The following is a 13,721-nucleotide window of genomic DNA, read 5'->3' on the forward strand; positions in this document are numbered from 1 at the left end:
GTGATAGGTAATTACATATAATATCTATCATTGCGCGCTGCATATCGTCAATCATTCACGTGCGATAAATGATAATGGATGTAATATCAATATATTATATTATTATTATGAATATTTTGCTTGTCACACAATTACAGTTTTAATTACAGACTTTGAAGTATAATTCCTAGAGCCGTGTTCAAAATGCAAAAATATAGACTTAGTAGAAAATGTCACAAGTCTAATTTTCAGGATGACGGTGAAAATCTTGATTTTATAAATTATTCGCCTAGGTATATTTATCTATATGTATTTTGTTGAAGTTCGTAATAATATATTAAGTTTTCAACTAAGAATATAATATATACTAATGATAAAGTTTTTGTGTTGCAACTCAAGTCATAATATAATGTAACGCATTCAATTATGTATATGGGAGGGTCACTGTCTTCCACGATACCACACCACTCAAAACTAAAACAGAACTAATATATATGAATAATTTTAAAAATATTACCATGTTATTATTGAAAAAACAAAAAAAAAAATGCTAATAAGATCGAAATGCAACGTAAGAAAAATGTTGTGAACTGGAAATAAATTCTTTAAGATAAAATTTAATTTATAAACACCAGAAATTTAGGGGTGTTAACGTAGTTTTACTGCGCCGTGTTTGTTTGTGTCTGTGTGATTAACCGAGCAAATACATAGTACAATCCATCTAATATAGTGCAACAGTATATTGTATAGCATAATTATATTATATGTATAGCGCATACACATCAACTCGTTTCTGACGAGAAGCATGTACTTGTATTTTAAGGCGGACAAACCGCACAAAGAGAATATAAATTAGTATATTATATTAAACCAAGCTGATTCATCGGGGTGCGATAAACCGGAAGTATATATATATATATATATATTTTATCAAATAGTATACAGCTAGGTCGGATCAGCGTTTATTAGTTGTTACATCGTCATCGTCGTATGGGCGCTAGCGAAACAAGACTGAATAATAATATATATATATCGTATTACATCCATTACATAGTTAGAAATTACGTACAAACATTATTTATATAGGACCATACGCTGTTGCGGATACAAACGCTCATAGCTATACACCATACATATTGTATTTAATAATTAAATAGGCGCGTGTGTACTTAATACTTATATTTTGGGTCTCGTGTATTACAGCGTAAGGTATTTCAATGTGCGTTTATTAGCGGGACATGCAAATCGTGCGCAGCCATGATAATATGTTATACTCGTATTTTTTTTTAGATAAATGTAGTGTTATATTTATAATATTATAAACACAACGGGCCTGCGTAGAAAAGTAAACATAGTATTAATGATTTAAACATGCGTACACGTGGATGTGTGGTGTATGTGTATATATTATATTATATATAATAAGAAATCCAAAAATGTTACCGATGAAGCGATCGATCGATGCAGAGTTCCGAAGAGGCTGGTAATTGTTGTCTCCGGAAACGCGTTCGATCTGGCAACACAATAAAATACAGCTTCGTTAATATTATTGTTACCATTATGTTTACTATAATATAAAATTGTGTGTTTAATATTTAGAGGTGTATCGTGCAGTACCTATACACAATATCGTGTCGGTATATGATAATCGGATAAACTTGATTAAAATGTTGGATAATGACGACGTCGCCCGCCACCGTCGTCGGTCGCATATACTCGCGTGACTCGCCGTTGTATATATTATAATATTATATTGTTAACAGTCAACAGTACGCATAACGTGTACTATGCGTCTATAAACAATGATATATTCATCGCGATAAAATAGATGTGAAATTGTGTTATTATTTGGTTAACGGTGACCCGAAACGTTGAGCGAGTAATTATATTTTTATGTTTCAATAACGCTACGCGTGCGCAGAATATCTCACGGCGAAAAAACAAAAACAAAACATTGTGTATTCGGTCGCACGAAATAATATCATATACATATAGGTATATTGAAGTTCAACTTCCATCGCTATATGGTTAAACTGATATTTAGACTTGGTAATCTCATAAGTACGTTTTTGACTAACGTTATGTTGTGTTAGATTTATAAAATGCGTTAGTATGTATATAATTTATAAAAAATATTGTATGTATAGACGTCTATCGTTTTTCTACCATTTAACAGATCGAATTATTTATCACGCAGTACGTTCTCGTTTATATGCATAAAGATTACAATACATTTTAAGAATAGCTCTACTACTATTTGTTTTCTCATCTCTACGACGAGTAGGTACCTTATTCTTATCTCTAACTGGCTTTGTGTCACTGTTTTTAAGATTGTATAACCAACATTAATCGTCGTGGCTATAAGGTTATAATATATTATCGTAGACTATACATGTTATAGGTAGTAATCATTTGAACTGATAATTCAAAAGAAGAGCAATAAAAATATTTTTAAACGTCTTTTACGTTTTTTGTTTTTTAAAAAAGAAAGAAAAAACTGCAGGGATATCGATCTGTTGAGTAGTATAGGTTACGAGTACCTAACTCGTCATGTCATTTAATATGTCACAGTAATGGATATATGTTAAGTTTTTCCTAATTTATAATTTAAAAAAGCACTTCACACGTCGTTGTAATATCATTTCATTTGTCGCCCGGCTCAGAAACTAAAAAGTAATAGCAATCATTCATATTTCATATTTTTATTAAACATTTTAAATTAATATTACATTTTAAAAATTGAATTATTCATACAGTTATTTAAGTAAAAAATGAATCACTGAATCTTTTAATAATTGTTCATTTAAGATAAGACAAGTGAAATATGTATTCATAATATAATATTATATAATATACGTTTTATAAAATAAATGATATATATTAGTATATTCTCCGGTTTATTCATGCACAATATTTGATCTAAACTTTCATTATATTTTAATTCACTATTCAGTTCTTCGAATTTGTCTTGCACAAATCATTATGAATTATCTTTTTAATATTATTATAAGGATTAGAGCTTTGACTTTGGTTATTGATTCTTTTATATAGAGATAGGTTCATAACCAAACTTATATAATAGTTGTTGTATGTAATATATGTATTTATATTGATAATGAAATATTAAAAATGGTTTTACCAAACGGGTTAATAAAATTCAATAATTTAATATATATTTGTTTAAACTTTTATTAAATATTTTTCATTACAGTATTTTTTTTTAATCTTCAAATATGATTTTTATAAAAAAATTATCTTATAAATTTTTCTATTCGATTATTATAATATGATAAACGACAAGAATAAATAAAATAATAATTTTTGTAGCGATGTAATTTTAGCTGGCAAAGAGATTATATAAAGTACCTACAGTCAAATATAATTATATCATAAAAAATATACTCCAGATTTTAAATTGTTATTCAATAATAATTATATAATATATTATACATATTACATATTAATTATTATTCTCTATTATAATTAATTGCTTACCTATGTTGGTTGAGTATTAAAATATCACGACAGCTTAATGTTTTACGTATTAATATTAAATTATAATAATAAATCATGTTCTGCATAACACTGAAGTACTGTGAGAAAAAATCGAATTAAACTCAGTGGTTAGAAAAATAATGACTCAGTAGTGTTATGAAACATAACTATAACAAATAAAGTAAATACAACTAAAAGTAATTTTCATAAAAATTAATTGTATGTGTAACGAGTAATATCATAATATTTATTAGCAGTCGTATATTATGTTATATTTTTATAGATGAATTAGTTTTACAATATAAAATTCTTTATTTATTATATTATTATACTAACATTAATATCCATTCACAAAAATATCTCAACGGTTTTTTTGAAACAAATCAATACGATTAAGTACTGTATTTTCCTTGGCTATATACATTTATTTGTTATTTATTCGCATATTATAGTTGCATTTTGCATTATTTCTGTTTTAGTGTTTTTTTTCTAAGTGCAGCCATTATCATTGAATATAAATATTATAAAATTCAAAATTAAACAAACGATATTTATGTTTAAGTAGATATGTACTTAATAGATATTATTTGTTTCTTTTATTTACTATTATATAGTACATATTTTGATGGCATGTAAACAAAATGAAAATCGTATATTTTAAGACGTAAATTGTTTTCTATATCAAAATAAATTAAGGTTTTTTTTTTTTATTAAGCAAACATTTAATGCTATCATTCACTAAGGAAAATTGAAATATAAATTTCATAGATACTTAGAAAATGTTATGGTTTTAGTTTTTTTATTTATACAAGGTACCCTGTTTTGTCTTGAATATTTTTATCATCTGGAATAATATACTTTTTTAATTACAATTATATTGATGCTAAAAATCATAAACGCTATATTTAATTACACTAAGTACTTACACAATATTCATTTTATATATATTATAAAATTATATTCTATTTTGCGTTTATATTATCTAATTTAAATTCTTCAAATTATTTTTAACAATATATTTTTTTTTTTTTTTGTCACAATGTAATAGTTTGAAACCTATTCAACCATTTCTAAGTGATTCAAATATTGTCGTACTATTTCATTGTGTAATACTAACTATTTGTATAATTTGTACTACAATATTTCTATAAATGATAAAATGTAAAAAAATTAAATTATCCTTCTAGCTGATATCAAAAGAAGATAGAAAATAACCATTATTCGATCTTAAACAGAACATTCTCACCTAACACCTCGTGTTTATCTCAACAGAAATGAACCAATACCAGTATGCTTCATGCGATACCTGTTACGAAACTATAATAATACAACATATTATAGTTGTCAACTGCCCTAAAAAACTACTAAATCCCGCAAGATATTCAATAATCTTATCACACTTTAGCATGCTCTCAACGAAAAGAACTCTGTCGCTATCAGTACAGTTTTCTATAATATAAATCCAAGTCATGAATTGTAAATTATACAAAAACTGTAGTATTTGTGTCAAAACATAATATACCTATATACATTTTTTTCTTTTAATATCAAATTAAGTTGAAGCCTTTGACCAAATAACAAAAATAAATAAATAATATGTATGAATATAGTTCAAACGTATGAGAAAATCTTAAAGTTTTCATATTACCTCATATTTTTAACATATCTCCTGATTATATTACATACTCGTATAATATTACTCAACTAAAATTGTCAAAAACTATATTTCAATTAAGGTACCTATGTAAATTTAAATTTATGATTCCTAAGAAGTATACAAATAATTTTTGATTATGTATACTATTGTGTTTCAAACAATGTATAATATATTAATATATACAAATGCTAAAAATATAATATATATATATATATATAATTTTTTATACATTTTAGTTGTATACATCATTTACGGGTTAAATAAATATCTAATTTCAATAACTGTTATAGTACTTAACGAGTAATTTGATAATACCATTTTATTATTACTGAAAATCAATAAATGTAAGTACATAACGTTGTGTGTTATGGTGGTATTTCGAGACAAATCTATAAATATCACTGTTCAAAAAAAAAATACTTCGTACTATAAACGTTGAGACTATGTACACTAACTTGTCTCAAGATGTTGCAAGAAAGTTTATACTTAGAATTATCAATATATTTACCTAGATATATTTTAACTTCAAAAACAACCTATTCTAAAAATTAGGTCTATAAAGTTAGCGGGATTCTAATTTACACTATCGTAAGCAATCATAATCTAATGTTTGCAACAGTTTATGAGTAAGTGAGAAAAAAGCAAATAGTATCTAACATATTATTGTATTATTATCACGATCATACAAGTACCTCAAGTACCAGTATAATGTACTTCTATAATGGTATTTAATTATATATAAGCTCAGATAAAAACGACTTATTCTATTATAAAAGATAAAAGCACATGGAAATAGTATTTCCTTTAAAGTTGTAAAAATAATTATTTGCATATAGAATAAAAAAGCTCCGAATGTTAAAAATTTAGAGAAAAATGTAGAGTCAGTAGACGATGATTATTTTATAATAGGTAAAAAAGTAGTTTTAGTGTTTAGTACCTAAAATGTAAATTTTTTCAATGAATACATTAAATATAAATTATACTTTAAATTTTAATATTATCAAAATGAAATGTGAAGTGAAATTTTAGATTTTTCTGAAAATTAATTCAAGTGATTCGTGACTGTAATAGGTTTGGCAAGTACACCAATAAGTCACACTATAACATTTGATTATTTGAACAAAGATGATACATATTATATTAGATATAATTTTGTGTTATTTATAAAATGTAGGTATAACATTTACTGTTATGTATTAATTTATAAATATTTAATTTTTATATTTAATAACTTTTTTGAGCATAGCTAATTTAATAGCGACAGATGAGACAAATCTATAATCATATCTAATCTAACTTAACCTTTTTTGTACCTACCGATTATTTCAACGAAAAATAAATATTTTCTACATAACTTTTCAATGTTTTTCATATATTATCTAAAGTTGTAATACAAATAATTAAAATAAATACTATTTTATTAGAATTAATAATTTTAATAATAAGTAAATATATGTTAAGTATATAATTTGAACAACATAGTTGTTGGCTAGATATCCCCCTTAATGGTTATTGAGTTTTAAAAAGTCTATAATCTTAATATATATTTAATAAAGAAGAAATTAAAAAATTTTAAAATATTATCAAATTTTCTATAAACATTTTAAGTATTTACAATTATAACTTTATGATTTACTTCATATTTTAGTTTTTTTTTACGGTTATTTTGATAACTTTTGACCCTCCTCCCTACCCAATATACCAACTTTATCCAATTTATTACCAGGATTGAGGACGCAATGTTAAAGTTTAAAATATTTTTACTCGCGTAGATTACATCAGGGACTAATTTTTTATCGACTGAGCAAAAGACAAATACAAACGCTCATAAAAATTGCAAGCTCTTGAGAGCCAATAGCTGTATTACATTTCATGACAACTAAGAATACTTTTTGAACGGCGTTGTGTTGTATCAACATTGGATTTTTGATTATCGACAACAAAACTCGAGTAATACCTATATTAATATTGTATATCGTTGTTTGCCTTAGCGGTGTTTAATATTATAAATGGCTTTACTTATTATAATAAAATATTAGTGTAATGAAATACATGTTATAATATTACTTAGATGTAGTATATATAATATATTATACGATGTATAATATGAATTATACTGACATTATGTGCTCCTCGTTTATGGTTTATCACCCAACATTTATTTTTTATTTTCGGAACGTCGCAAATGCCCATAGCGAAACACGAATGTGTGCGTGCGGCACAATGTTTTTTTCTCTGCGGTAATATGTATAAAATATAATACGAATGTTTATTTTCATTGTGCTAGCAGTGGATACAAATAACGTAGGTATAGGTGCAGTAATAAAGACGATATCGGAATGAAAACAAACATTTCTGCTCGTCAAGCACTTGTTTACCGACTGGATGACCTTTACAATGTATACAATAATAATGATAATAATAATAATAATATGTTATAGTGGCGTACAATATCTATTCTCACTGAACACTATATAGACAATTATTGTCCCTCAGGACGTACATTTGTATATATACCTATATAACATATATAATCATCGTGAATTTTATTTTGATAATCGCATCGGTGAGTAATTATTTTCTCCGTTTCAGTCTCGCAATCGAACGTTTTCTCCTCGATAAATTAATGTTTTCTCGGTAAGTGTTATTGTTTATTGTGGATCGTTTCGAGTCGCCTCACACGTTACAAGCTCCAGAAAAGAGCTTTATTGCTGCCATTACGATCGCTCTCGTCCCTACATCCTCTACAGGTCGTGAGCTTATCGATAACGCACGGTTTCAAACTGTTTTTACCTCTTTGCAAAAACATTCGTTTTTCAACGCCATATCTCACTTGTGACGTTTTTAACCTGTCGTCACCGTACTCCGTATGGCCGTATCTCGTTTAACAGTCTTTAGATTTTACACCCGCACGTAGAGTATTTCTGTGGGAATCCGATTTGGCCTCGAGAAATAAAATTAATGGATCGCTGCAGTATTTAAACGCAGTGATCTTTCACTCTTCTCGAATTGTCTCGAATTTTTATAATTACAAAATATACATTATCAGCATTTGGTATTTTGAACCACCCGCTTCGGCTGTCGGAGTTATTTAAGTGCAGAATCCTAAAAATGCACTATAGTTCCGTACTTTTCATATGAAACACATTAAAAAAAAATCACCAAAGCAACACTTTTACGTATTATTCAATAATCTAGCCTCTACTCAGTTACAGAGCGATGAATACACTACCGAAATAATAATAAGTATATAATATATATAAAATAACCGTATATGCCTAAACGTATTTTAATTGAAAATTAGAGATAAACTCCGCTTGCAATGAACCCATATAATATTATAAGTCAATATATCTAATTTTATTTATATCAAAGTGGCTTTCTGTCTAAAGCAGAGGGAAAACCTGGTGGCTTAGCTTTCGAGAAACTCCGTTTTTTGTATTTTTTTTTTTTTTTGTTTTGTTTTGTTTTTACCAATTATTATGAAAAGTACTGGGAATTTTAAATTCTCTCTAGATACGTATACTAACTAGATTATAATTTTTTAATAAAATGTACTCATAACTAGTGTTTCGTACAAATACAAAATCCACCCTCAAAAATGAAAATTGAAGTACTCCCAAATTTAATGTCAGATAAAAAAAAAATGCGCTTTATATTGTGTGATTCGAATTTAAAAATCACACCTCAACACATTGTACAAATAATATGACACAGAATCAACTAAACCGTTGCGATCTTATCAGTATAAACTCAATGCACATCATATTATGCGGTTCAATGCATACGTAGTACTGTTGGTGATAAAAGTGACTATGCGTAATGGTTAATTTCATATTCTATCTGAGTTACATTAATTCATTTCCATAAAAAAAAAGATCAGATAATAATCTACAGTTACGTATAAAATATGACGACCCCTCTTTTTTTTTTTTTTAAATTGGATCACTGTGATGTAGCGTCAGTCAATATCAAGCCTCGGAAAAAATAAACTACCTATGTTATCCAATCATTAAATGAAAAGGTTACAATTATTATCAATTATTATTTTTTATTATTCAATAATTTATAAAAAAAAACATCCATCAAATCATTAATATAAACGCTAAACGTTTTGTTTTTAACAATAAAAATTTATTTTATAAATATACTGTATTGCCTCCAAGTATCTAACAACTTAAAATAAATTTATTTTCGTAGTAATTTCAAACACTTTATATAACCTATATTGAGTAAATAAAATATAAAATAGTATATTGCAAGTGTATATAATATTAAAAGTGTAGAAAAAACAAAAAAATTTTAAATTATAACGTATATATTTATTTTACGTTATATTCAAGTAAACTCCGAGAGTTATTATACATTTAGTACTTACTACGATTATATTTTTATCTTTTTCAAACTACTTAAAGGAACCAACTATATATTATAACTATTAGGTAAATTATATTGTAACTCTTTTAATGTTGCCCCATGTAATGGAATTACATTACCAAAATATATTTTTATCTTATATAATCAGCTGACGCTTATTTATCCCGATTACTATTATCATTATTATATAAGTAATCGGGCTTCACTGCTAAGAACGTACGGATTTCAGATCAAAATAATTGAATATTTTTTGCCCAACAGTATAATTTAATTTAATTTTCTATACGTACACTTTATTTATTTCTATCGTATTACATTTTCAGAGTAGTAAAAGATTTATGGTTCAATAATCAAATAAATACCTGTGTACGCGGTTTATATATGTGTATAGATATATAACAAATTATATGTTTATCGTATCATACCTTCATTTACAGTCTACCGCCTATTGAGTACCACGTGTCATCATGGACTACGGTTCGCTAAGCACGATGTTCGAGTTGAACGCGTTTCAGCATGTGGCTATATGAAAACGATTCATCTCTTTAGAGATCAGCGTGATATTGTCTCGCTGATCGATAAAAGGATTACGAAAAAAAAAAATCCGTAATTATTTATTACTTATATCTATATAGTTATACCTTTCAACTCCTTTTGAAACTTCTTAGACAGTATAATATTGTGAATTCTGATGTAGTGAACAGTAATAACGCTCTGTATAATATGATTATTCTTTAAAAGAATTCTATAGTAAGTAATTATTATTCTCATCGTTTGCTCTGCCATACTTTTTAAGTCTCTCAAATGGATTACTCTTTTTAAAATATAATAATATTAAGCATTAAACGCTTTACAATTTCATATCGAAAATCGTATACATAATACGCTATCACAATATTATTATTATTATATTATCATATATTATATTAAGCATATACGTATAAGGTTAATGATATATTACAGAAAATCTTATATCCTGAAAATATAACTATAATGCTCAAAACCTGAAGCCAATAATATTATAAATTGAATACCTTTTGAGAAAAAATACTTATAAAAACTTTTTGAATGTTTAATTATTAAAAATAATCTCTGAAGCATATTTAATTTAAGTGCTTCTCATTGTAGAAACAGTATATATATTATACTAAAAGTACAAAACATACAAACGTGTATTATGTATTTTTAATTTAACATAACATATTGACAACGCAACATTACATGAATACCACAGATTAAAAAATAATATTAGATGACGAATAATATTCATTTATACGAGAAAAATGACAGCATAATATAAAAGTACAATAAATAATACGATATAAAATAAATTGCTGCTCATTCATTGACATCAAATGACGTGAATGATTTGAAGTTAGAATTGATTCAATTTGAATTTACATAATATTATAATATAAATTAAGATATTAAATATTATCATACATTGTAGCATTTTTATTTTCGTCAAATTATTATCATATAAAGTAGAAATGTCCATATAAAATCATCTGGAAAAATAATAACGAAAGTATAAAATTAACTATAATAAATTCATGATCCATCAATGGACGGACTAAGACAAAAAGTAGTTTGATATCTATTGAAATTTAAAATGTATGAGGAAGTACGCGAATAAGTTGGGCTTTGAACTAGAATTCAAAGACATATAATGCATTGAAATTTTTGAATTTTACAACAGAAATACGTCATGTGTTGAAACTATTCATATTTAATTTCATTATCATAGAATATTAGGATTGTTACCTATTACATAGTTTTTTCCTTTGTTTGTTATAACAAAATAAAAATAAAAGAACACTTAAAATAACAATAGTAACTATTCCTCTTAAGACTTTTTAATAAGACACATGGGATCAACTTGGTACTAATACTTTATGTTTAATCGTTTTATATTAAATACATTTTAATTGTAATCATAAAAATACATAAATTTAATGTTAATTTCCCTGTGCTGTCATCTTCTTTTCACTTTGTAACAACAATTTGAGATATTATAGCTAGCTTTTAATTGAAATAGTTTAAAATGTCTTGATAACAAAATATTACTCAAAACTTACTCTGCATTATAATATATTTCGATTGTAAATCGTCATTGATTAAAATACTAATATAATATATGTGTCAAACTTAAATCAATAACCCTCATTCGATGATACATCATTGTACACGAAAAACTATTCTGATTGAAGATGGTATGTATCCTCTATTTCTAAGAATAAAAATGTATGTTCAACTATCTTCTGACAAGGCATTGGGTACATACATTGTATTATTATGATATTATATTTTATCAAATAATATATTGTTATTAACTTATAGGTAGTTGTGTACTGACGTACAGCAGGAGTGATGTGAATGGATCTATGGTATGAATAACTTAAAATTACTATACACATTTAGAAAATTCCATCGTGTATAGAAAATTATGATATAAGTAAAGGTAGAATATTTAAACTTTCTATGGCTCATATTTTACAAATTATAACAAAACAACTTAAATCATTATTTTACATTTTAAATATTATTCTATTTCATCAAAATTTAAATGTTTATCATAACTTTTGAAAGAACAGCTTATGAAAAATACCCAGTATTATAGTTTCTAATTTTTTGAAATTCTGTTGAAATATTTTAAGAAATACAATATTATAACAATATAATAATCACACGGCGTTTTAGATAGGCTATTTAGCTATTCCTTACAACTTACTGTTTTAGATTTATTTACTTGATATTTCTTAGTAAAATTTTTGTAGTTTGTTAAAATACATTAAATTATTCAAAGTCATTTTAATGAAGCGAGTAAAGTTAAATAAGTATGTAAACGTAGTTTGAAATAACTAATTAAACATAAAAATTAACACTATAATATTCATTATTCACCTTACACAATACACATACTTGGGACAAATAAATGATAAAATAATATAGTAATAATATATAATAAGATAATATAATAAAACAATTAACACAATTAATAAAATATATAATATTATAATATTTATATACATTATGTAGTATTGCAGTAGTATTTATACTTGATCGGTAAACGATACTTTTAATATTTATATATTTATATTAAGTCTTAAGACACATTATTACTAAGTGTTTACCACGGAAACATATTTATTATCCGGTAGTTCGTCAAAATAATTTCCGAGACCAGGTGAAGCTACAAAATAAAATTATAGGTAATAAATTATACTAATAATACTATTATGCACCACCGTTTTGGTATTTATACTATCATAAATTACAATATGTGTATAATATACGTTAATCAAAATTAATATCGTTTTATTGTACTCGTTATTTTTTTTTTAACTTACAACATGATAGTTCTAATAATCATGCTTTTAAAGTTCTGAATTGACCTTGGATATGCGATGGTAACCAATCGATATAAAATTTTATATATAAGGGAGAATTATCATCATAATAAATACGATTTTATTAATATAATATAATTACACTTCAAGCTATCGTAAATAATTTATGTATAGTACTTTTAAATTGATTGTGTATCAATGTGAAGCCATATTATACTTCATTACTATAGACGAATACAAAAACATTATTTTAAACTTGACAGCAATGTTGAGAACTGATAACTAAAAAAATATTTAGATAAGATAAGGTAAGTGTAGCAAAAAATTATCTAGATAAACACATAAACAATTACCTTTTTTTTCTTTATTTTTGTACAGATGTTTGATGGCATAACGAGTGGCGGTATACTATTTATGATAAAAATGCTTATGAAATAAGCTTACAATATTTCATATATATATTTTAATATAAATTAATTAAAAAAAAGGATATTAATTTATATTATCTCAATACTTCACTCAGTTAAAAATTAGTTTAGTTTTGAATAAATCTTGTAAGATTTCTGTATACAAATATATTTTTATATATACAAGTTTATAAACTTATAGGCTGTAACCACTTGTAATAAACTAATTACCTAAGGTGTGCTATAAACTTCAACTTGAATATTTAAAAAACATATATACTAAATAATACGCAATCAACAACTATAAGTAGTTGGAGACGAATTTAATTTTGGTCTAATTTTAAAACAGATGGAGAAATACTCAATTACCTAATATTTAATTATGGCTTAAAGAGTACCTTCGTTATCATCATATTTTTGATGACAATAATAACTAGAAATTATATTACAAAATGC

General features: G+C 25.5%; 1 protein-coding gene across 1 annotated transcript in view; it reads right to left on the reverse strand.

Annotated features, from left to right (window-relative positions):
• The window catches only part of LOC126549931 (uncharacterized), a 40,981-nt gene that overhangs the window by 2,481 nt on the left and 24,779 nt on the right, over positions 1-13,721 (reverse strand). Inside the window, exon 2 of the mRNA XM_050200425.1 lies at positions 1,423-1,492. Within this exon, the coding sequence (XP_050056382.1) occupies positions 1,423-1,492 (70 nt within the window). The remainder of the gene's footprint in view (positions 1-1,422; positions 1,493-13,721) is intronic.

The sequence above is a fragment of the Aphis gossypii genome, chromosome 2 (genome assembly GCF_020184175.1).
Source record: "Aphis gossypii isolate Hap1 chromosome 2, ASM2018417v2, whole genome shotgun sequence".
NCBI lineage: Eukaryota > Metazoa > Arthropoda > Insecta > Hemiptera > Aphididae > Aphis > Aphis gossypii.